Source organism: Ostrea edulis, chromosome 2, assembly GCF_947568905.1.
Source record: "Ostrea edulis chromosome 2, xbOstEdul1.1, whole genome shotgun sequence".
Lineage (NCBI taxonomy): Eukaryota > Metazoa > Mollusca > Bivalvia > Ostreida > Ostreidae > Ostrea > Ostrea edulis.
Genome location: NC_079165.1, coordinates 47611505 through 47636231, shown reverse-complemented (window position 1 = coordinate 47636231; position 24727 = coordinate 47611505). Strand labels below are relative to the sequence as shown.

The 24727-nt window shown below is 33.2% G+C and overlaps 1 protein-coding gene across 3 annotated transcripts in view; it reads right to left on the bottom strand.

The window, feature by feature from the left end:
- Nucleotides 1–24062, bottom strand: part of LOC130051748 (tubulin polyglutamylase TTLL11-like) — a 31929-nt gene extending 7867 nt beyond the window's left edge. For 2 of the 3 annotated variants that reach the window (XM_056154332.1, XM_056154333.1), the window contains exons 1-7: nucleotides 23493–24056; nucleotides 21112–21214; nucleotides 19631–20331; nucleotides 13099–13307; nucleotides 9652–9857; nucleotides 1045–1306; nucleotides 139–242 (exon numbers count right to left, since the gene is read on the bottom strand). In XM_056154332.1, the coding sequence (XP_056010307.1) occupies nucleotides 139–242; nucleotides 1045–1306; nucleotides 9652–9857; nucleotides 13099–13307; nucleotides 19631–20331; nucleotides 21112–21214; nucleotides 23493–23738 (1831 nt within the window). In that variant the 5' untranslated portion in view covers nucleotides 23739–24056. Of the gene's footprint in view, nucleotides 1–138; nucleotides 243–1044; nucleotides 1307–9651; nucleotides 9858–13098; nucleotides 13308–19630; nucleotides 20332–21111; nucleotides 21215–23492 lie in introns of all 3 variants that reach the window. The other variant, XM_056154331.1, reaches the window with a different exon arrangement.
- Nucleotides 24063–24727: the final 665 nt, after the last annotated feature.

Below are 24727 nucleotides of genomic sequence, written 5' to 3'. Positions count from 1 at the left end.
CAGACAAAAACGTGATCAGAAAAGCTCACTTGAGCTTTCAGATCAGGTGAGCTAAAGAGGCATGGAGACAATCAAGCAATGGAAGAGAGTCTAAATGATCTTTGTCTTTAGCTGATTTGATTGCGGGATGGTCATTACCAGATGTTCTTTCTGGATTCATGTGATCCCATCGTCTCTGTAGGTCTATGTACATGATATCTACAGCTGCATTTGTCATGCCTTTTCTATTCAGTCGACATTTTCTACAAGGAAATTTTTATAAATTCAATTTACTTTCCATATGATGCAATTTTTTATTATTATTTGTTCAAGCAATGTGTTTTCAACTATTTGATGAAATTAAGTTAAACAAAATGTATAAGTTAATTGGTAATTACATGTTTATTCATAAAGTTGTACATTGTACATATTTAAAATAAATATTGATCATGCATATATACATGTATATGCCACAATGCTGATACATAAATGTGAATCAGAAACTTAAATGTACTTTAAAAAGAAATTAATAAAACTGGACCAGTTGATCTGACTGAATTTGTTGAATATTCAAATCATTGTTGAAACATGCAGCTACATAATTATGTATTAATCATCAAATAATGCTACAAGTATAGCAACCATTTTAACATCCTAATGTTAAGACAACTCTTGCAATGAAAAAATAATATAATAATTTATCTATAGAATTATCATGTCTGCGAGTACATGTAAATTCTCAAAATTTTACAGGCAAAGTATATTAAAATTACTGCTGACAAATTTTAGCACATTTTATGAATACTGAATTTGCAAAACAATCAACTGCTTAGAAAAACGAAGTTTTTGCTATATTTTTGTCCCAGTTTGGATCTAAAATAATTCTGCAATAAATTGTCAATTGCTCTATTTCACATGTACAATACAGCTGCACTTCTTTTGAAAAATGAGTGAGTTTTAATTCAGCGTGCAGAGGGACATTATTTTAAGTTTGACATGTATGGTTTACCATGAACTAAACTGTAGTGAATAATGACCTTTCAACTGAAAAACTACAACCTTTACCTGGCAAAGGTTCTAAATCCTGTTGGACCAATTCTCAGAGATCCCCTTATTCCAAGGAAGTAAATGAAGAGTCCTGCCACCCTCTCCAGAATTCTGTATCTCTCACATTCTTCATCGTAAATGGCGGGATACAGTTGCTTTAAACAGCTTTCCTTCAGTTTGTTTTCATAGTAGTTGTCTGCTTCTTCCTCTATTTCAATATCAGACTTCATATTTGATTCTTGTTCATCATCTGAGATGGCATCTCTTCCTGTACTCTCTCCTATGAGTAACGTAATTTGACAATTAATGTTAGATCAAAACAGGTATTTCTTGTTGTAGTTACATGTAATAACTTTCATAGTACAATGCTCCCTCGATATATTGCTAACTTTTGTTCAAGACCAATTTAGGCAATAAACCAGGGGTGGCAATATAACAAATTCACCATTTGATTACTGAAAATTCACTGGGCATGCAATCAAAAGAAATTAAATTCTGTTTTATTTGGATTCCACTCTGTATAAACATTTAGATAATATTGAGTTTAATTCAGAAATTATTTGTAATGGACTTGACCATGTTGTCCTTGCCCAGACTGTCACACTTCACTGCACTGCTCTCAAAGTACAGGTGTGATTACTGATGGGTGTTAGGTAATTGGCATTATTATCTGGGGTTGACCCTATAAAATTTGACCATTTGTTTGTGAAAATCAGTGGCATATGGCATTATGCCCGGTGGCATCATAATTGGGGTGTTAACATGGGGAGAAATCTGTTTGGGGGAATTTTCAGGCAATAATCAGGGGTGGCATTATAACAGAGGGGCAATATATTGAGAGAGCACTGTAGTATTATCATTTAACTTTGAATTCACATAATGAATCACTGTTGAAAATCATTTAAAAATGTTTTAAGTGTTCATGATAAGTGGTCAAAACATACATTCTAAATGTCTAGAAATATGTTTACATAGGGTGATACTTCATAAAAATCATTGAATGTTGGGAGTTTATGTCTCTCATATCAAGACTAACATTGAGGGAAGTATCACATATAAAGACCCATGCAAAGCGTTCTCCACCATCTAACAATGAGGGTTCTAAACTGTACCAACACCAACCATGACATATAGAACCTTAGCTTTTAATGACTCGTGTCTTTCAGTTCTATTTCAAAACACATAGCAAAGGACTGGTTGTGGTAGCTCAGTGGTAGAGTGTTTGGTGTGAGTTAGTTGGTTGTGGTAGCTCAGTGGTAGAGTGTTTGGTGTGAGTTTACTGGTTGTGGTAGCTCAGTGGTAGAGTGTTTGGTGTGAGTTTACTGGTTGTAGTAGCTCAGTGGTAGAGTGTTTGGTGTGAGTTAGTTGGTTGTGGTAGCTCAGTGGTAGAGTGTTTGGTTTGAGTTAGTTGGTTGTGGTAGCTCAGTGGTAGAGTGTTTGGTGTGAGTTAGTTGGTTGTGGTAGCTCAGTGGTAGAGTGTTTGGTTTGAGTTAGTTGGTTGTGGTAGCTCAGTGGTAGAGTGTTTGGTGTGAGTTAGTTGGTTGTGGTAGCTCAGTGGTAGAGTGTTTGGTGTGAGTTTACTGGTTGTGGTAGCTCAGTGGTAGAGTGTTTGGTGTGAGTTAGTTGGTTGTGGTAGCTCAGTGGTAGAGTGTTTGGTGTGAGTTAGTTGGTTGTGGTAGCTCAGTGGTAGAGTGTTTGGTGTGAGTTTACTGGTTGTGGTAGCTCAGTGGTAGAGTGTTTGGTGTGAGTTAGTTGGTTGTGGTAGCTCAGTGGCAGAGTGTTTGGTATATATTAAGTTTGAGCCCTGCATGTACCATATGGCCTGTCAGACCTAAGACGTAAACATAGGTAGTGATTGCTCCTTTGCCAAACTCTCAGAATTTAGAAGTGAGAGTCATGGGATATGACTTTATAAAAACAGAGGTCCAATACTCTGACAGGCATTGGCAAATTAATACTGCAATATGATAGGTCAATGAAAACAAAATCAAGGCATTCAAAGTATAGACTGTTACAATTAAAACATTTGAAATATATATGTACACATTGTACACACCATACTAATAAAATTGACTGTAAATACTTACATGAATAACAATTAAGGAACAATTGCTTGTTAATCTTGAGGACAAAATTCTTTTCAGTAGAAAGATCAATTTTTCAAATTAGATACATTAATGTATTTTGATTTCTAAAAAAGTTGATAAATCTGTTATAGTTGATATATAACAAATGCATCTGTTCAAAATATTTTTGATAATATAATGTGTTTGTAAAGTTATTCATTACCTAGAAAACTGACTGAGTCAAAATATGTCCAAGATGCTGAGAACATAATTCATGTAATACATGTACTAGTGCTATAAGGACACCAAATTCATTAATGTTTGTAATGATCGACAGAGAGGATTGACCCAGACCTGATATTTCCATGTTCAACTGCAGGATCAACTACTGTACATGTTTGTCTATATCAAATATGAAAGGTCTAAGTGTAGTAAGCTTAGTGGGATGATCTGCTGTAACCTCGACCTTTGACTTCACAACTAAAACATTCTGTAGGTTGGATAAGCTAGCTGTGCAGTTTGGAGATATGGCAAATCCTATAATTCAAACTATAACTACTAAACTTTTCTTTAAGAGAATTACTCCAACCGCAATGTTACAAATCAAAAGAATAGTGAAATACGAATGTGCATAGAAACAATGTCTGGTTCCTGCACATGAGTAATAGCTGCAAGCTATTTAAAGATAAGAGCTAGTTAAATCTAAAAATACATGGAGACAACCCCCATAAACCATTTAATATGTTTTGTATAACATATAAAAGTTTTTGACTGAAAATGTTCAAAATATTGCATCACAATGAATGTGATTCTCACAATTTATCGTTGTTTTCTTTTAATAAAAATCTACCTTTCTATAGAATATGAAAGCTGTATGTTGAAACTTTTAAAGATATTGTACGTGTCACAAAGAAAATGTATCAAACTTGGATTGAAGGTCTGTTGTGACCTTGAACTTTGACTTCAAGCCTCCAATATATGGAAGTGTCTTAAATTTCTTTAATAGTCAAGTATATCTTTGTGTAAAACATGAAAACTCTTTGTTGAAGAAAATTTTCAACTTATTGTGTCGCAATGAAAGCATAGTAAAATCAGAGATTACAAGTTTGTTGTAACCTTGACCTTTGACCTCATGATTCCAAAATATATAAGTGTCCTCCTTCAATAGTCACTACCTTTGCGTAAGATATAAAAGCTTCAAGTTGAAAATGATTTAAGATTATTATAATATACATGTAAAAGTTAATTACTATGTCACATTGAAAATGATCATGAACGTACTGACATAGAATGCGATTCTTATAGGACTTCTGCATTTCATGTGGGGCCCTGATTAAAGAAGATGTCCCAAATATACTAAAACAATCAATTAAAATGTGCATTCTTGACACTGCAGAAATGATTAAGGAATCTTTGTCTATAGTTTGTTGGTTACAATGTGAGGTGATCATAACTATGCGATTGAAAGTGCGATAATTTAATTTGCATAACAGTGACAGAGTTATGAATAAATCATAACTTTTGAAATTGTAGTTAATCAACCCACATACCCAACAAACTATACAGTGATTTCTTATATTAATATTTGAATAAAAAATGATAAAGGTTTATACATTTTGCATAAATTGAAAGATTAACAAATACATGGTATGGAATATTTGAAGTATTTAGTCAGGGTATATAAAAGCTAGAGCATGCAATGATAAATGAACACATTCTCAATGAGAACTAGCTTTGAATTTACATATATATGTATATAGGGGAGATTTATTTTTATAATTTGCAGGGTTTCTTGAAGTTAAAATTCTCAAAGTTCACAACATGTAACAGATCGAGTGCAAATAAGTATTTATCTGCACGTATTTGATTAATATTTGTATTTACAAATCGAATGTGTTTAAATCTTGGAAAGTTTAAAAATAAAGTGAATATAATCTGGCAATGTGTGAGTTGAGTTTGAATTCATATACATGTAGATGTTGAGAGCCTATTCCTTGCTGAAGGGGACTGTAATGTCTTCAAGAAACTTCTGTTCTCACAGGAATATATCAGACCTATCACATTAACCTGATCGAGTAATCATATCATATGAGATAAACATTTCGAAGAGAGGAAATATTTCATTGTGATAGGAGAGTGAACATTACAAAGATCTAGTTAAAAGGTTACATCCAAATAAGATGAGTCATGACAATAATCACTATGATGTACATGTACTTCACTTTTTATGAAATATGGAACATATCAGATTAAATTCTAAGAAATGCATTTCAAATAAGGAGAGAAGTATAATTCTTGTTTATAAAGAGTATGCCAGGTATATGTGAACTTCCTGAAGAAAAGCTAAGGAGACTGAAGTGATGTCACTGGTATTGTAATTATAGTGGCATATGCCATGTGGATACCAGATCTAATTATTTTGCATTAGAAAAGTACAATAATCATTGTGTTTCCTTTCAGCAAGCAAGTAATCCACAGAGGAAATCAATATAATGACTTTTGTTTGATTCTAGGTACATATAAGGAAAAATGAGGAATCAGATGCTCGTGTGGGTCTAAGCAATTCAATGCTTAAATTTCTGTCATCAGAAATTATTCATAACTTATAAATTGCAATTTGTGAGTTGACTATATCATTGTCTGCAAATACTGATTGAAATAGTTATAGGTCATGTGCAGTTCTTCATACAAGACTAGGTCTATAGCTGTGGCTCTGAACAGCTGACACCAGGAAATGAAACTAAAACAGGAAAACTTAGTGCAACATTTAGATCTCCTAAGATTTTCTTTTATGTCTCCTAATATTTTCATTAACAATTCATATTTTGCACCCTGTGACCTTGTCTTTCCTTAGGATTGACCATATTCAAACCCTAACATTCTTTTCAGTAATACTGTGGGTTTTATCTTTGTTGTTGTAGTTTTCATGGTTTATGAGCTGTTATGATTCTTTTATATTTTGATACTGACATCCTGAGTGTTTGAACACTTGTGATATTATAACTATCATACATATAGTTCTTTAATCTTGGGATTGATTACATGTAGCTCACAAAATAAAATTCACACTGCATTCTCATGATGTGTTGGTGATCTGTTTTATTCCTTCATGCAAGTCTATACTTTTGGATGTATTTTTTAGACTCTGTTGAATACCGCAAGGTATCCACTCATGAGAATCTTCCGTAATTTTAACCTCAAGGTGTTGGTCTTCAGTCTTTGACTTTGTTTGTAGCTAAGTTTGATAAATCATCAGGGATTAACATTTTGAACCAATTGGAGCACCTTTATTGACAAATCAATTTTGACAACATTGTTAGCCAATCACTGTGAATCAGTTGTAGGTCCAGGAAAGGTATAACAGTCATTCCCGTATAATTCAACCAGTTGCCAAGTACACATTATTGAAATATGAGCTTAAGAGTTAGGACAAAACAATATAACAGTTTCCTTTTCCAATCATCAAAGAATCAGAAAATAGAATATCACACGTGAAACAGAAAATAGAATATCACACGTGAAACAGAAAATAGAATATCACACGTGAAATAATCACCAGTTGTTCGTTATGAAAATTCAAAGTCACCTTTGGTAACATCTCCGTAATGGAGGTTTACAACATCAAACAAACGGTCATGAAAAATACAGCAACTATTTGTATATAATCTAATATTCATCCCCAAAGAAACGTTGTTTAACATACTATCACACAACATTGTTAGTAATTCCAAACTCCGAATAGAAACATTATTGATACAATATTGATCTAAAGAAATTTGTATATTTTCGTTGCCCAAAATAATCGCCTTTCCTGTAAATGAATATTTGGCAATAAATTTATTCATTTTCTAAATCTTTCACACTAAAATGGTAAGTTTCATTTCCTAGTAAATGAAATGTGAAAATATTAATAACTTTAGGTGTAACGTTATGCAATATTTTGTCAACGTTGATATTTTAAGCGTTGTTAATTTATAACAGCATAAAAATTTGTCTTGTGACATATCTCTTGAAACAAAAAAGGGTTATTTTCATGTTGATCCTCTTATATTTTGTGTTTATATGCTTTAAAAGCATTGATATTTTTGTTTTCTTTTATCATCCATTTCTTCACAAATGCTATAATGTAGGTTAGGTTCTTATATGCGACATGATAAAAATGTCCTAGTTTGTGGAATTATGAAAATATTATTACTGGTATGATCAAATTTTCTTCCTTTTCATAAGAGTGCATGAACATATATTCTGAATAAAAATATACAATTTGAGCTTCATAATGATTGTATCTTAATATCATACGGAGTTTTAAAAAATCGTTACGGTAGGTTGCGTGAATTTTGGCGACATCCACAAATAGAATTTATCAAAGAAAAGGCAGGGCATTGATCCCCAAAAGATTTATTTATAATTAATTATGTTTATTTTCCGTAATTTCAACTAATTTTGCATATCACACACGGCCAACAGCTGAAAAGATGCAAGCTTTCAGTTTCTGGCTTGTGAATATATGATGTTGCATCTGTTTTTTCATAGTTTCGGGGTCCAATTTGGTCAGTAATCGAAACATCTGTTAAAAGATTCACTCAAAACAAGAGGGATTTTACATATTTTTGAGTATTTTCCCAATATTTTTCAGGAATGGTTCTTGCATTAACTGAAAAAACGTTAAGGTATTTCCATGTATAATGGAAAGATAATGAACAAATTTGAAGGATTTAGATCAATATAAATGTTTATTGTTAAATAATGATGAGAGTGAAGCAGATGAAATTCACATGACTGGTAAATGATTAGAAGCTGACCTTTTTGCATTTAAGACTTTTTGGAAGAGTTGTCTGCCCTTTGTAAAAATAAGAAAAATTTAATTTTCTAAAAATGTGTGTGGTCAATGATTAATTTTATTTCATATTTTCACTTAGAAAAAGTGTTTGTAACTTTCTACCAAGAGATTTGTATGAAAATATAATTTCTTTACTTTTCCCATATACTTCAATGTTAAATTCTAGGTGAAATAAATCAAGCAGTAAACAAAATTTTGAAAATTCGTATGGTGGATTATTTTTATTTGATGAACCCTTCAAAATGATACCATGATTACAAAAATTCCACCATCCATTCATTAGATATGAAATATGGTCATTATACATTGAATACCTTAAAAACTCTTGGTGACAGGATTTTATAGAAATTGTACGAATTATACGGGAATTACTGATAAATGTAAAGTCACTCTTGGATTTGATATGTCGGGTCACTTGACTGAGCCTCAAGTTTTGGACCTTAGAGACTTTGCATAATTTAGACTTCTCATATTAATAAGGACTGACTTAATTAGCATTTGGATTTGAATGTAATAATCAATGAAGGTTCAGACCTGCAATGTGGTTGCATATTGCGTAGGAAAGCAATATAATTGTTGTCATCACTCAATATGTTACTAAATGTGATATTGCATGTGAATTGATCAGGATATCATTGAATATTATTTTGTATTTGTTGGTTATTTTAGGGATGTTGTTTTTGCTAATCAACATTTCATTTTTAAGTTACATCTGTTGATATTCCTATTTTGTTGTTTTCAACAGAAATTCACTGAGCAATGAAAGTATTCTTCCATGGAATATATAATGCAAGCCAACAAATCAAAGTCCTTATATCTCTATTATAAACTTGTACAAAGTTTTAGAGTGTGACAGATAGACAGACATGTATACAAAAGACAAAGTAATCTCAAAGTATCAAAATACATCATAAAGTAGCTAGTCTGTTTTACAGGAACCTTGCAATTCACAATTTTTATCTCCTACCCTACAAATTGCTATAAGGCCCTGAGTCACTTGCAGCCTAGCTAACATGTGACAAAATTTGCAGCACTTAATAATTACCAATATCTTGTGAGTCTGTATAACTGAAGAGATTCTCAAAGGTACATAAAACTTAAAATACCAAAAATACTGCAGACCACTTTCTGAGACTGTTTATGCATGAAGGACATTGACAATGATGGGTATTAATCACATTAGGTCACCTGATTACTTTAGTGACATTACAAGTTTTAACATCATTTCACAATGAGATGTTTTATGTCAATAAATAATGGACAACCTGCTGCTTTAGCTCTGCAGCCCTCACTCTGATAATGGAAAGTCCAGGTTCGATTTTACGCAGCAGCAAACCCCGGTTACCCGAGTCATCAAAATAATTAAGTAGCAATTTATCATTTAATGCTTGGCACCTAAAAACCAAGGTCTATGTCAACGTAGGCATTGACATGGTAAGGAACCCTCACTGCTATATATACATTGTACATGGCTCTGAGTGCCTTGTGTAGGTATGAAGATGTAGCACTTCATGCAGCTACATGTACAGATGGTGAAATCTCTAACAGAAAAAAGAAACTGTGAACAAACAATCAATATCCCCATTTCCTGGGTTACATCTCCAACTTTGCTTTACAGTTCAACTCTGAATCCAAGAACTTTAATCCCCTTTCCCCTCGCTGACAGGTAATATGTTCAAATGTTTGTAACCTCAGAAATCTACGTCAGTTCTAACTCACCTTGACTGACAGTTGAACTGTCGACATCCATATGCATTTCTGACATTTGTTGAGTGACGTCCACCTCCCTCTTCTCTTCATCAGACTCATCAGCCTTGATGATAACGATTGATGTCCTCTGCTTCACTAACGGCTCTGGACGTTTCATTTTGTGTGAGGTACAAGCCTTAAGTTTCCTTAGCATTCTTCGTTTCTTTCTTTTCCGACTAAATGAGAAAAGGAGAGATTTTAAATGGTTATCACATACATATATTATAAATATTCTCTGCAAAAATAAATATACTATGTAAAAAAAAAAATGAAAGAAAAGGTGAGCAAGCTCATATACCCAATGTCCCCACAATGAATGAAAATTAATGCTACACACAATGAATGACAATGCTCACACAATGAATGACAATGCTCCACATAATGAATGACAATGCTCACACAATGAATGACAATGCTCCACATAATGAATGACAATGCTCACACAATGAATGACAATGCTCCACACAATGAATGACAATGCACCACACAATGAATGACAATGCACCACACAGTGAATGACAATGCACCACACAATGAATGACAATGCTCCACACAATGAATGACAATGCACCACACAATGAATGACAATGCACCACACAATGAATGACAATGCACCACACAGTGAATGACAATGCACCACACAATGAATGACAATGCACCACACAATGAATGACAATGCTCCACACAATGAATGACAATGCTCCACATAATGAATGACAATGCACCACACAGTGAATGACAATGCACCACACAATGAATGACAATGCACCACACAATGAATGACAATGCTCCACATAATGAATGACAATGCTCACACAATGAATGACAATGCTCCACACAATGAATGACAATGCTACACTATGAATGACAATGCTATGCATAAAATATAATACATTCTTATGCCTCTGTGCTATACTGTACTATTTTCATCAATTTAAGTAGACTGGCACTATACTCAAGTCAGTGTAATATTGTTTAGAAATGTAAATTGTGTAAAATATTTAAAAAATTATCTTAATTACATAGGGCTTGAAAACCTGTTTCATGCAAGTTGCAACAAATAGTATGCTTTGGTTAAACTTCCCGTGGGAATCCGGGTTAGAATAGGTCCTCAATACCCCTTGCTTGTCATAAGAGGCAACAAAATGGGGCGGTCCTTCAGATGAAACTGCAAAAACCAAGGCCCTGTGTCACAGCAGGTGTGGCATGATATAGACCCCTCCCTGCTCAATGGCCATAAGCGCCAGCCGAGCATATAGGCCTAAATTTTGCAGCCTTTCACCGGTGGATACCGTCTCCGTATGAGTAAATAAATTCTTGAGTGGGACAATATACAACCATGCAACCATATAATTCTATGTTCAAAAGGGACATCCCAGGAAAAGAATCAATTAGAATTTCTTGTGAATAGATATGCGCATCTACTCAGTAATGAGTCTGCCCATATTGAATATAAAGAAACATGAAATTCTGTTCAGCAGTTTCAGGAGTACCAAACAGTATATATTGGCCATACTTCTATGTTCAAAAGGGACATACATCCTAAAAAACAATCAAATCAGAATTTCCTGTAAATATACGGAAGCCAATAGGTGCCAGGGTATAGAATTAATATTTATTTAACTGGTGGCCGCCACTTATTAACTGGCAGGCGCCACTTATTATCTGCCGCCAGGTAATTTATGTGGCAGCCGCCAGTTACATGTTTGCATGTTATTTTCACATGCAAACTAAGTTATTTTCACATGTGAAATAAGATTAATTGGCGGATTGGCCCCCACCCCACTCTTTTGGTGGTAGTAATGAATGGTAAAAATGTAATAATCAATTAACTCATCAATTGAAGGATGAACGGAGCCTCCTCCCTTCAATTTAGGAGTACGAAGTTTGGGCAAAAGAGACATTTTAGGTTCCTTTTCTGCTTGTCAACAATTGTAGAAGACAATTTCTCCGACGACTGTCCCTACACTTTGAAAAACGATGCTGCGTGTTTGTCTACTATTCTAAATCTTTCCAAAATAATCACTCAGCGATACGAATTACATTGTTTTTGCATGGCAGCCGCCATATATAAATTAAGTGGCGGCCGCCAGATAAAATAACTGGTGGCCGCCAGTTAATTCATATGGCGGCCGCCAGTTAAATTAAGTGGCAGCCGTCACATAAATTTAGTGGCGGCCACCAGTTAAATAAATATTAATTCTATACCCTGGCACCTATCGGCTTGCGTAGTCACCAGTTATTCATCTCCTCTCTCTTTCTCTATTTCCCTCTCAAAATGAAAGGGGTGTAATCCCTCCCCAATGCTTAGTAATATGTATGTGATATATATATACAATTAAGAGCATTAAATTATTGTTTTTCGATTGTTCTAGCTGTTATTGATAAATACGTAGAACCACAGGGCTGACACTCCATTTTTTTGACAACGTTCAATTTCTGTTATTTTCATATGCAAACTAAGTTATTTTCACATGTGAAATAAAATTAATTGGTGGATTGGCCCCCACCTCACTCTTTTGGTGGTAGTAATGAATGGTAAAAATGTAATTAACTGATCAATTGAAGGATGAACGGAGCCTCCTCCCTCCAATTTAGGAGTACGAAGTTTGGACAAAAGAGACATTTTAGATTCCTTTTCTGCTTGTCAACAATTGTAGAAGACAATTTCTCCTCCGACTGTCCCTATACACTTTGAAAAACGATGCTGTGTATTTGCATACTATTCAAAATCTTTCCAAAATAATCACTCAGCGATACGAATTACATATGATTGTTTTTGCAATTGGCAGCCGCCATATATAAATTAAGTGGCGGCTGCCAGATAAAATAACTGGCATCCGCCAGTTAATTTATATGGCGGCCGCCAGATAATAAGTGGCGGCCGCCAGTTAATTTATATGGAGGCCGCAAGTTAATAACTGGCAGCTGCCAGATAATAAGTGGTGGCCGCCAGTTAAATTAAGTGATGGCCGCCACATATATTAAGTGGCGGCCGCCAGTTAACATTAATTCTATATCCTGGCACCTATCGGCTTCCGTATCAATATGCACATTTACACAGTACATGTGAATCTTTAATAACTGTAAAGTTTCATGGAATTCGGTTGAGTGGTTTCAAAGGATTGCACTGACAAAAACAGGTTTATATAATGCATGGGGTATATAGCAAAGAAAGAGAAAATTGAATTTCTGATAATTTTATCCAGTACTCGTATATACTGACTGAATTAAAACAATAGCTATTTTCACACTTAATAACACAGTTAACTTAACTAATATATTATGTTCATACATTCTAATTATGATAATTCCATGAATATGACTACAGGAATATTTATTTTACTTCATACATTGTACATGGATAATGATATACACTTGAAAATATATTTTAACTAATTACTATGCAGAACTTACTAATATTTTAGTTTCTCCAATGGCACCACATGAAGCAATGTATCCCTTATGAGTGGGAACTTAATTTCTTCATCCTTTGGACTATGAACATATTCAAACACTCCAGGAGCAATTTCCTGTTCACTGTCCAAACTAAGACTAGGACTGGCATTAATCTCCAACAGGACAGGCTTCAAATTATGGAGCAGAAGAATGTCAAAACCTAGCACCTAAAATGATTAAAAATTCAAGTTATTTATATACATGTATTAACAAATCTTGTTTGTTGTGTCATTTGTCCTGACATAGAGAAATCCTGTGTCATGGCAAGTGTTAATTGGCATATTAAGGATGTATGCTACGTACACTAGAGAAATTTGATGTAGATGAAAAGTGGAGGATATGTACAACAATATTTTGAAGTTGAAAATTTTCAAATTTACTTAATATTTTGTCAAAAAATACAGCTTTAGTAGAAGGTAATCTGGAAAAAATTTAAAACCCCAGCTGGACTCGAACCTGCGACCTACAGTTCAGCAGTTGGTATGCTAACCCACTGAGCTACCCAGCTAGGTATATAAATTGAAAAGGAAAAGTCAAATATTGCCGATATTGATTTTTTCATCCATGTTTTTAAAGGAAGTCAGCCATTATGACGATGTAGTCTAAGAGTACATGTACCTCCTTAAAGAACCCTCACTGATACAACACCTGAGCGTTAAGTATATAGGTCTATAAATTTGTGGTATTTCACCTACAGCTGGTGACATTTCAAAAAGAGTGAAAATGTATTGGATGGACATAAAACAAACAAACTTACTATATCTGTAGCAAATAAGAGACAGATAACAGAACTCACTCTTTATAAAGTGTCCACAATATTATTACCTTTGACCTCTGACTGACCTTGACCCTATCCTTCTGACTTCAAAATCAATGACAATTTTCTTGTTCTCATCTTTAGTGATTGAAGAAAGTATGAGACTAACATATGGTTTCCATAACATTTAAACATTCAATCATGTACTGTAAACTTATAACATATAAATCAAAGGATCTTTCTTTCCCCACCTTTTAGTTCAAATAGAACTACATGTATATACATGTACATTAATGATCGAGGAAATGAAAATTTGATTTGATTTACAAATAACTGTACTAAAACAAATAAACTACATTGTAATAGAAGAAGAGTACTGCTAATTTGGTATAAGATGGAATTAGATTTGAAGAGCAGATTTTTTTTTTTATAATTGATCCACTTGAGCAATCATTAAATTTTGAAAAGAATGAATAAAATTTAAAGAACACTTAAACTGATTTTAAACAAAGCAGATATTGTGTAGAACCTGCTGGCTGTGTCATGATATGCAAGATAAAGTGTTCTTCAACAAAAGAAATTTTACACAAGTATTTAAAAAGGTCTTATAAAATTATAGATATATACTAGTCAGTATTTCATCTCTGGGCATTGCATAACTTTCTTTGAATCTCTGTCACACAGGCAATGGATTTAAAATCAAAGTAATTAAAACATTTGGATGTTAATACAATTACAGCAGATTTCTTAAAATGACTCATTTTCTCATGTTAAATGTATTCTCAGCTTAAAGAATGAACTAGATTCAATCTGTACCTGTGCAGGTAACACTGATATTAATCCTTAGTTATGTGAAGATTAACATGCCTCACACATGTAATATTAGGTAAATTAACACTTCAGGACACATTGTCTGTGAATAAAATAAACCCCATTAATTAGTACAATGTATGTACATGTAGGTCCCATAATCTTCACTAACCAAGTAACCATGCTATTAATCTCCTCACAAACCCTACCCCATTCTCACTTCTGTTGGGTGTGTGAGGGGAGATCACCTGGACTGTATCAGCTAGAAACTTCTGGCTAGTGTCAACATAGTAGCGCTAGGCCACAAATCAATCCTAAAAGTTTTATGCAAGTTTTATAACATTATGCAGACATTTAAACCTGACTCCTCTCCAGGTAAGTCCTCTCACTTTGAGCCACTCCTCTGATACAACACTTATTGTCACTTGCCTACTTAAACAAATTACATACATGTAATTACAGAATTTTTTTAAAAATGTTTATTTTCTAATATCTCAAAGTTGGGAAATATTCTACTATCATTATAAACCAGCTAGAATTTGACATGACTTTCTTTTGTAATACCCTGGATCCAACCTTTTCATTATTGGTTTAGAAAACAATAAAAGAAAACCAACTATGTTGAAAGTTTTTGCTGACATTATAACATATACTGATAAAAAAAAAATGCAGAGTACAATTCTAATATTCATTTTAAAACATGAGAATACTTAATTGATTTATTGATAACACAAAAATTATGTAAATGCTGGGTTAATAATCAAAATATCACAACAAATAATGATAATTAGTCATTAACAGTTCAAGGTCACCCAAGTTCAATATCTAGTGTGCCCCCACGGGCACCAATGACTGCCCAACAATGCCTTCCCATGGACACAATTATAAGTCTCTACAAAACAGTCTAAGGGTATTGTTCCAATCTAACTGCAGAGCTTGAGCCAGTTATTGCTCTTAAGTCTGAAGCATTGCAGTTGTTCTTGGCGAATGTGCCTATTCAGTTTGTCCCTTCCATGTTTGATAGGGTTCAAATCTGATGATTTGGATGGTCAAGGAAAAATCTGAATATTGTGTCTTTGCAGAACATCACATGTTAGATGAGGAGAATGTTTTGTCTTGTTGGAATACTGCTCTGGGAAGCTGCGTTATTGGAACTATGTGTGGCTGTATGACTTCATCAATATACAGTTGAGTCGTCAAAGTACCCTATATGTGAACCAATGCTGTCCTGCCTGCATGTTTAAGATATTGCTGATCACATCAAAACACCACCTCCTCCAAACCGGTCAGTCTCCTGGATGCAATTTTTCACAAAATGTTTATTTTAACACCTATATACATGTACACTCTGAATCTTCCATCAGGCCTCTGCAGTAAAAATCGAGATTCATCGCTGAACCAAACTGTACGCCAACGTTGCTGTGGTCATAGTGTACGAGTCTGAGACCATTCCAGCGATGTTGCAGAGTAAGAGCAATGCCATGAACAAGTCTAGGTGTTTTAATATCAGCACCCCATAGTTGGTTGTGAACAGTCTGATCTGATATAATATTCTGCAAATCCAAGGAATGGCAGATGCTGTGATGATGTTGTTGTTTGAATGAAGATGATGCAATCGGATGAAGCGATCCTGTACTGCGTGACGCGTGGTCTACCTGCTCATTGATGATCATTTGTTGAACCATGCTGTTGATATCTGCTCCGAAAGCAAGATATGGTGCTTTGTACAACATTGAAATCTTTTGCAGCTGCAAAACGTGATGCACCTGCTTCCAGTCATCAAATTGCATTGTTGCATTGAGCATCATTCAGACACAGCATTTCTCAAGAAGCAGTTACATTTATAGACAACACAATCAAATATAGAGAACAGATTACATTGTGTGCATTAGGAACTTGCAAGAATTGAAAATTACAGTGACCAATCTTAGGATTTTATAAAAACATGTTTTATTGTCCTCAAATTCTGTAGAATATCGAATATCTATCTAGTAAACAATAGCGTTAGACATAACAAAGGAGTACACATGTAGATTCATTCTGGACTCCAAAAAATGTATGAAAAAATAATTTGAAAAGATTCAGTGAAAAATTACTATGCTCTTCTTTTTTTGATCAGTTATATAATATATGTTTACTTTGTGTATATTTATATTTTCTTCTCAGTCTAATTAAAATTAGCCCCCTTGTTTTATCATTTGTTATGCCTATACAGCGTAACAAATAATAAAATGTAGGGGCTCATATTAATAAGACTGATTTTCTTCCCATTTTTCTACGCATATAATAAAACATAATCAAACATTAATGTCTACAATGCTCAAGTTAATTGTCTTACAAACTTCATACTGGTATTTATACTGAAACTGTGTATAGATGAAACAATTAAGATACAGACCATCGAGATTCATGTTTCTTCTGGTAAAACATCTACAGAAAAGGGCATTTTACACCAAGGGGAGATTATGTAATACAGACCATATTTACCAATATAAACACAACTAGTAATATGGAATATATTTAAATCTTGAACTTTGTGGTTTATGGACTTTGTTGGCACCAAAGAGTGTCTCTAATTTACTATTATACATGTACAATGTCTTGATTTACCAAAATTTTAACAAAATTTAATTGGTTGGTATAAGAATCTGTAAGGTTGTTACATTAAGCTAATTCCTAGTTTTCATTATAATCAGGGATTAAATTAGAATATTATAAGTTTTGGAAAAATAAGTTCTTTTCTAATGGATGTCTATTAATGCAAATTAAGAGTTTCAACAGAATAGCTAAATTCAACACCCAACCAGAACAAAAACAACTCCCTTGATGATTTATCCAGGATCCTACCAAACAGGTCAACCAATCTCTAGTGAAAACAAAACTGGATGTTTTGTAGATCGAGTCGTTTAATAATGCAGATCATAAAGAAAAGACTCAATTTAAATTCTGATTTTGGCCTGAAATGATTCTATGAAGTGAACAGATTATCTTGTAATTGAAATATATCTTTCTTTGCCCATATAAGTGTTGTAAATTTCAAAATAGATTTTTGTTCTTGCTATGCATAGTTCAACTAAACCAAATTAATCATTTGCAAAACAAAAGATTAACAATCAAGATTTCCATTAAATACAATTAACTATCCCCTTAAACTCATGACTTTAATTTAGCGAAGAAATTCCTTTCTAGTGTTATAATTTATCTAATTGACTGAATCCAACATTAAAAGGCTAAATATTGCATTCAATGTGCCTTGAGTCATTAAAAAATTAGGGCTTGTGGTTTGAAGTAGAGAAATAAATTTTACAGCACACACCTATGTACTTGTATAAAAATTGTATTGATTCTTTGCAGTACATGAATTTGCAGGTTAAGAATGTTTACATAGAACTTTAAATAGAAAACAAAATTCCTTAGAAGATAAATTACACAATATAACTACGCACAACTTGAATGGTTTGTTGGAGTCGAATTATTGTACACTTTTACGTTTCAATGAATAGACTTTGACTTGACAATTATTTAAGCAATTAAGATTTAGGTCTTACAATGATATTACCTCTGCACGCACACACAGATATATAATATATATATATTATATACAATGTATATAATATATATATATATATATATATATATATATATATATATATAGCACTCAGAATTTGACAAAAGACATTGAACAACACACTTGTAAATTTATCTAGTACGCTTTGGGCAAGATTACAATTAATCCTCATTACATGGTCATGCTTCATGTCAGCTTGTCCCTTATATACATTCAAATTATACCATACTATTTTCACATAGCTAGTGCACAGCTATCTATATAATTGTGCATACAGCACCAAAAATGACTGACACAAACAATATGAAATTGTCAATTTCATATTGTTTGTGTTGTTGGTAATTTTTTAGTGCTTTATCCTTATTTATTTGACCTCGATATCTACATTCAGATCCGACACTTTGGATATTGAGTGCTGTTGGTTTTCAGTGCTTCTCACACACACACACACACACATATAATCTATACTAAAGTTTACCATTAATTATTGTCATGGTTTGTGTCATTTTATTTGAGTTATGGTTGTATAGTTAGCATCTGATAACAAAAGTGTAGTTCGCATTTACTATACCCCTGGCTCATGCACCATGGGCCAAACTCTACTATTTTGGCATAGTACATGCAAATCATAATACTATTATATAAAAAGTGACATATTCTAGGTCTGTTGGGCTAGATGTGATAATTGATGTACAGTCAAACCTTGTTATGTCAAACTCAATGGAACCAAGAAAAAACTTTGAGATATCTGAAGCTTTGAAATATTGAGTTTGAATATGTATAGAAATGGGACTTCCAACTCACTTTGACATACTATATCCATAGTCAGACTCTAATTTTAATAATCTGTTCAGGTTCCATTAATACATATTTCACCACTAACATATATTCAAGTTATTGATGTTCAAGATATCAAAGTTCAAGTGTTTTACTTTAATTCTTGGTTTTTTTTATGCATTTCATTATAATGAGTGATTTACTTACTTTCTAAAGATCCAGAAAGTTATTTAAACATTGATGGAATAGATACTTGATTGCAAACAAAAGACAGTCTAAAGGACAGGGAGGCAGTTCAACTTTTCATGCTAAAAGCTCATGATATTATAAAATGATACATTGGACTTCAAATGCACTGAAAAATAAAATCTGTGCACAAATTAATTTCAAAGACTTCAATGTTTTTCCAACTGAATAAAAATTATGATGAAATCTTAATGTATCAAATCAAACTATGTAGTCCACAGTCAGAATGTGAATCATATACATGTAGCCTCTGTAAACCAATTTTAACCTTAAAAGTTTGAAAAGTTAATGTATGCATGGTCCAAATTAACTGTGATTCTTAATACACAAACCTGAAAACATGATGCTCCAGTTTTTCCTGGTGGAATGGCTGCCTGATATTCCACTTTCATTTCCGGAACAATGGCCACAATAGTTTTGCACACTATCCTCTCTATAGATCTCCACACTTTAGTACTGTCATGTCCGTTCATGGCAATTCTACGCAACACACTAGTTACTGTTCTCTTACTTCCCTCGTCATCTCGTTCTGAACGATTGAATGTTGAGCTTCGCTTATTTAATGAGTAATTAGTTAAATGCATGAAAGACTCATGTATATTTTTGTTAGTAGGATTTTCATAAGGAAGTGTAGAAAATCTGGCAAGTCCTTCTTGGCAAATATAGAATTCCAATGGCTCTAAGCTTTTCAATAAAACATAGATCCGCAGATCAAATTTGAACTTGTCAATCAAATACACATTTGACATGTATTCTTGAGCAACATGACATTTGCCATTGAATGAAGAGTATTCATTGGGTTCCCTTAACAGATAAATTCCATCCCCTTGGGCCCCCGTATCAGGTTTTACTATAAATGTGGGTTTCGGTCTCACTCGTCTCTCATGCATTTTTCGTATCTCGCATGAAAATTCGTGGAACTGAGCAGGCAGATACCAAGTTCTAGGATAAAAATCATAGTCTGTAGGGAATAAGTCTCTCATTATGTCTAGGCATCTGAATAATGTCATCTTGCTGCAGATCTCTCCCATGCCTGATCAAAACAATAAAACAATTCATATCAATTTATATATGCACGCTGTTTTTCCATGTGAATTTTCACAGAGTGTGATCTGCATTTCCAAATCACTACACTTTGGTTTTGATTCCATATCACCACTCTAAATTGTGGAAAGTAATCTATCACATCACAGACAAGACTATAATGTACACACAAAATAATTTCAATTTATGGGTTTTTTTGCTAGCTAGGAATTAATCATTATAATCTGAACTTGTATTTAAAAGTATACAATATTTGAATTCATCATTTAATACTATAATAACTTCATCCACAGAGTTGAATATGATTAAATTCTTTGAATCCAGTTACTGTAGTGATCAATATCTATCAACTAACATTTTAAAATGATTACAATTGAGGTCAACTCAGATGTTTTATTAGAAATCGTCAAGCATAGGTGTTTGGTATCAAATTTCTATTACAGTTTAAGCATGCATGCATGCAGCAAGGGAGAAAGTTCTTCATATACATGTCACTAGCTAGTTGATGTTCATTATAAAAACAGATTTATACTTCATATTTTTTAAGAGTAAAGTGTATGCCATTATATGCACACTGTAATCTTTATTCATTTTCTGTGATATATCACCCATGGCAATAGATTAAATTCCAATATAAATGTGTCATTTCTAATTGATGAGGGCAAAAACATAACTTTACAGGTCGGAAACTTCATAAAATTTCCTAATACAACAATATCCTATTTATTTTTATTTCATAACTTGCATAACAATTTTATGAACACTTCACCTGGAAATTTATTGACTTTTCCTCCATATACCTCTGGGTTGTCTTCAAAGTGACAAGCATGCCAATGTACATCACAGCAATTATCCTTACGCCCAAATGGATACTGAAATTATGGGGAATTTATTAATCACAGACAGTGAGTTCATTATACATTTTCAAAAATTGTTGCTTATATATATATCACAGTAAAATTAGTAGATCACAAACATGCAAAAACAATGTCTGGGTAATATTGTTTGTATTATTGAGGAATAGATATATTATAAAAGAAGCATATGGGGTAATTTATATAATCAGCGAAATTGGGAAATATGACAAAATACCCTTTTTTTTTTTTTTTTTTTTTTTTTTTTTTTAGAGATATTCAATAGCAAGAAGTGGATGAAGATCAGTACAGTACAATAAAAAAGTATATATTAGAATCTTTCTTGTTAGAAACATCATCTCTCTCTCTCTCTCTCTAGCTCTCTCTCTCTCTCTCTCTCTCTCTCTCTCTCTCTCTCTCTCTCTCTATATATATATATATGCATATATAAAAAACACAGAAAATTTTACTTTATTTAGATACCCATTTCCGCCCCTACCCGGGGTTGAACTCACGACCTGTGTAACCAAATCTCCTAGCAGCATGTAACCAGCGCGCTAGACCGCTTAACCATCTAGGCAAGTAAAAAAAAAACTTGCTTTCGATGACAATGGAATTCTCGCCCCGCTGTCACACGTACGCTACACAGTCATTGAGAATGGAATTGTAATACAGTTAATTAGCGTACATTTTAAGAGAATCATACAAGATACACATTGCATAGTACAGAGATAGCAATTAACAGTTAATATAATATATAGATATATATATTTATATATATTTACAGAACAGGGATAATTCATTCCTCATTTTATATGATATAAATTAAGTTTACGCATTATAAACCGCAAAGTTGTTCATAAGAAAATGAACTAGCTGTCCCAATTAACTTACTTTATACTGTAGGAAAAATGACTTTCATTCCTTATGATTCAATTTAGTAATTAAATCACGTTTGATATTGCCGTAGCAATAAAATAGAAAAAACACAGCCAAATGTATTGTGACATCATTCCTAGGACGTCACACAACGGACAGGGATTTATCGAGGCTTTTCCTACTACCGGTAAAAGGTACATTATCCCTTTGACAACAAATTAATATTTCCCCTTCTACAGGTAAAATGTTTCCATCAGTTGTAAAAACTACACAAAAATACATGAAAATTTTAGCAAAAATCATCTCTCTCTCTCTCTCTCTCTCTCTCTCTATATATATATATATATATATATATATATATATATAGTCCAAGTTATTTTCTTTGAGACTATATTGAGCTGAGATTATTTCGCACTATCTGCTTACCATACTTTCAATTTAAAGCAGCCTTAATTATCATACCGTAAACACATGATATAAATAGCCTTGATTTCAGATGACACACAAGACCAGTTCCATAGTGTGTTTTTCATTTTCTTATTTATGGATGTCTCCTTACCCAAATATGCTTATGATTTATAAAATATTCAAAAAATGTCAGAAATATCACAGAGATGAAGTTTGCTTACCAACTGACATGTTAAAATGATAAAAATGGCATGCGATAGCAATGTGCCCCTTATTGTTTACAATCTAAAAATATACACCCACTAGGTGACGTTGTATTGCAGCAAGAAAAGGAAAATACTGCAATACCATAGAACCTAGCTGTGATGTCATAGGAAGGGAGTATATATATATATATATATATATATATATATATATATATATATATGGATTAAAAACGTACAGATCTTTCTTGGTTCAACTACTTAAGATATTCTGAGTTCATAATGCACAAACGTACATTCCGTTATAATTAGTTAAATTCAAATTCATCAGCATACATACAAGTAAAATAAAAATGAATAGATCTAATATACCAGGGATTTATCTAGGTTGTTTTTACTACAGGTAAAAGGTACCTTTCCCCTTTGGCAACAAATGGATATTTCCCCAAGTTCCACAGATAAAAAAATCCCTGTCATTTGTCAACTTCACAAAATCGTATAAGAATTTTCAACAAAAATCATTTTTTTATATTCTAAGTCATTTTCTATAATTATCAGACTTACAATATAGATAAAATGAGTATTTAATCACTCTATATGGCTGTTATAATCTGTGGATATTATATTCCATGGATGTCCCTCAACCCCATCCCCTTGAAGCTCAATATAAGGCTGCATGGATTTCTCAAAAATTCCCCTTAAATATAAAATGGGTAGTAACATCTAAATGCTGGATAAAACCATGTATACATTTCATAACTCTGGTTTCATTCATACTTCTACAATAATTAACATGTTACACATACCTCTTTAAATCCCAATTCCTTGATGCACATTCTCAGGACATCGTTATTTGATCGAGCCCTTGAAGTATCCACGGTGATGGCATATTTAGGAACATATTTAGATTCTTGCAGAGCTTTAAGTCGTTCTTTTTTCGCATGTTCTTCACGTTTATGACGCAAATGAAGATCCCGTCGAAAGTCAGTCATTCTAAAATTTGTTGGTTCTGGTTTTTTCAAACTATCCAAAAGTGACTTGGATGCTGCCATAGTTAGTTCGGTTCGTCTTCTAATTATTTTTTTCCTTCATCGATTCCGCCACATATCTTTTAAAAAAAATGAAATATGAAATTTCCAACGCGTGCTTCAGGTATTACTGTAATTATGATGTTAATTACCCATTTTCAATCTGAATAAACATCACCGTCTCGTTAAACATCATTCAGTGGTCTCTGTTTACTGACATTCAAACGTTTGTGTATCTTAGATGATTTAAATATCTCGACAGACAAATATCAATAATGTACAAGCATGACGCACTTGTTTAGCCTGTCCGCCATTGGACGCCCTCGCATGACAACGATCGCTTGCTTCCGCTTAGCGAGTAAACTTTTTTAATGCGGTCGGAGCATATTATTCCGGTGGGAATGAAAAATTCAAAATTTCTCAATTTCTCAGTTTATAATTATAATTCTGATATGCAAACACACTTTTTAACATAAAGACGTAGTGGTTGATGACTACAAAATATAAACAAGGTGCTCAAAAGCCACATTGATCGCCTTGCACTCATGCATGCATAAACTAATAGAAGACTATCTAGACTTTATGGATAGACATGCAGCCGTCATATATTGATACACTGCTCTCAAATAATTCAAAAAATATGCACACAATATCAATTTTTGGATTTCTACTGCATGCCAGTGTAGCTTATATTAGCGTTCCGACTGAAACACTAGATTCCGATAATTTTGGTTCCGACTTGCGTAAGTTTGGTTCCGGCCATAAGTTTAGTTCCGGGCACACAATATTATATATCCTTAAAACTTTTTAATATGAAATTTTTACGAACATTTCTAATGGATTTTTTTTTTCTCTTCTTCATCGGGTCATGCAATAATTAATAATTACCCTTCATAAGAAAGGTAGTAAGGCTGATCCAAATAACTACAAAGGTTTGTCCATTAGTTCAAAGTTGGGTAAAGTTTTCAACAAAATTATGAATGCAAGACTTAATTTGTTTGTGTCAGAAAATA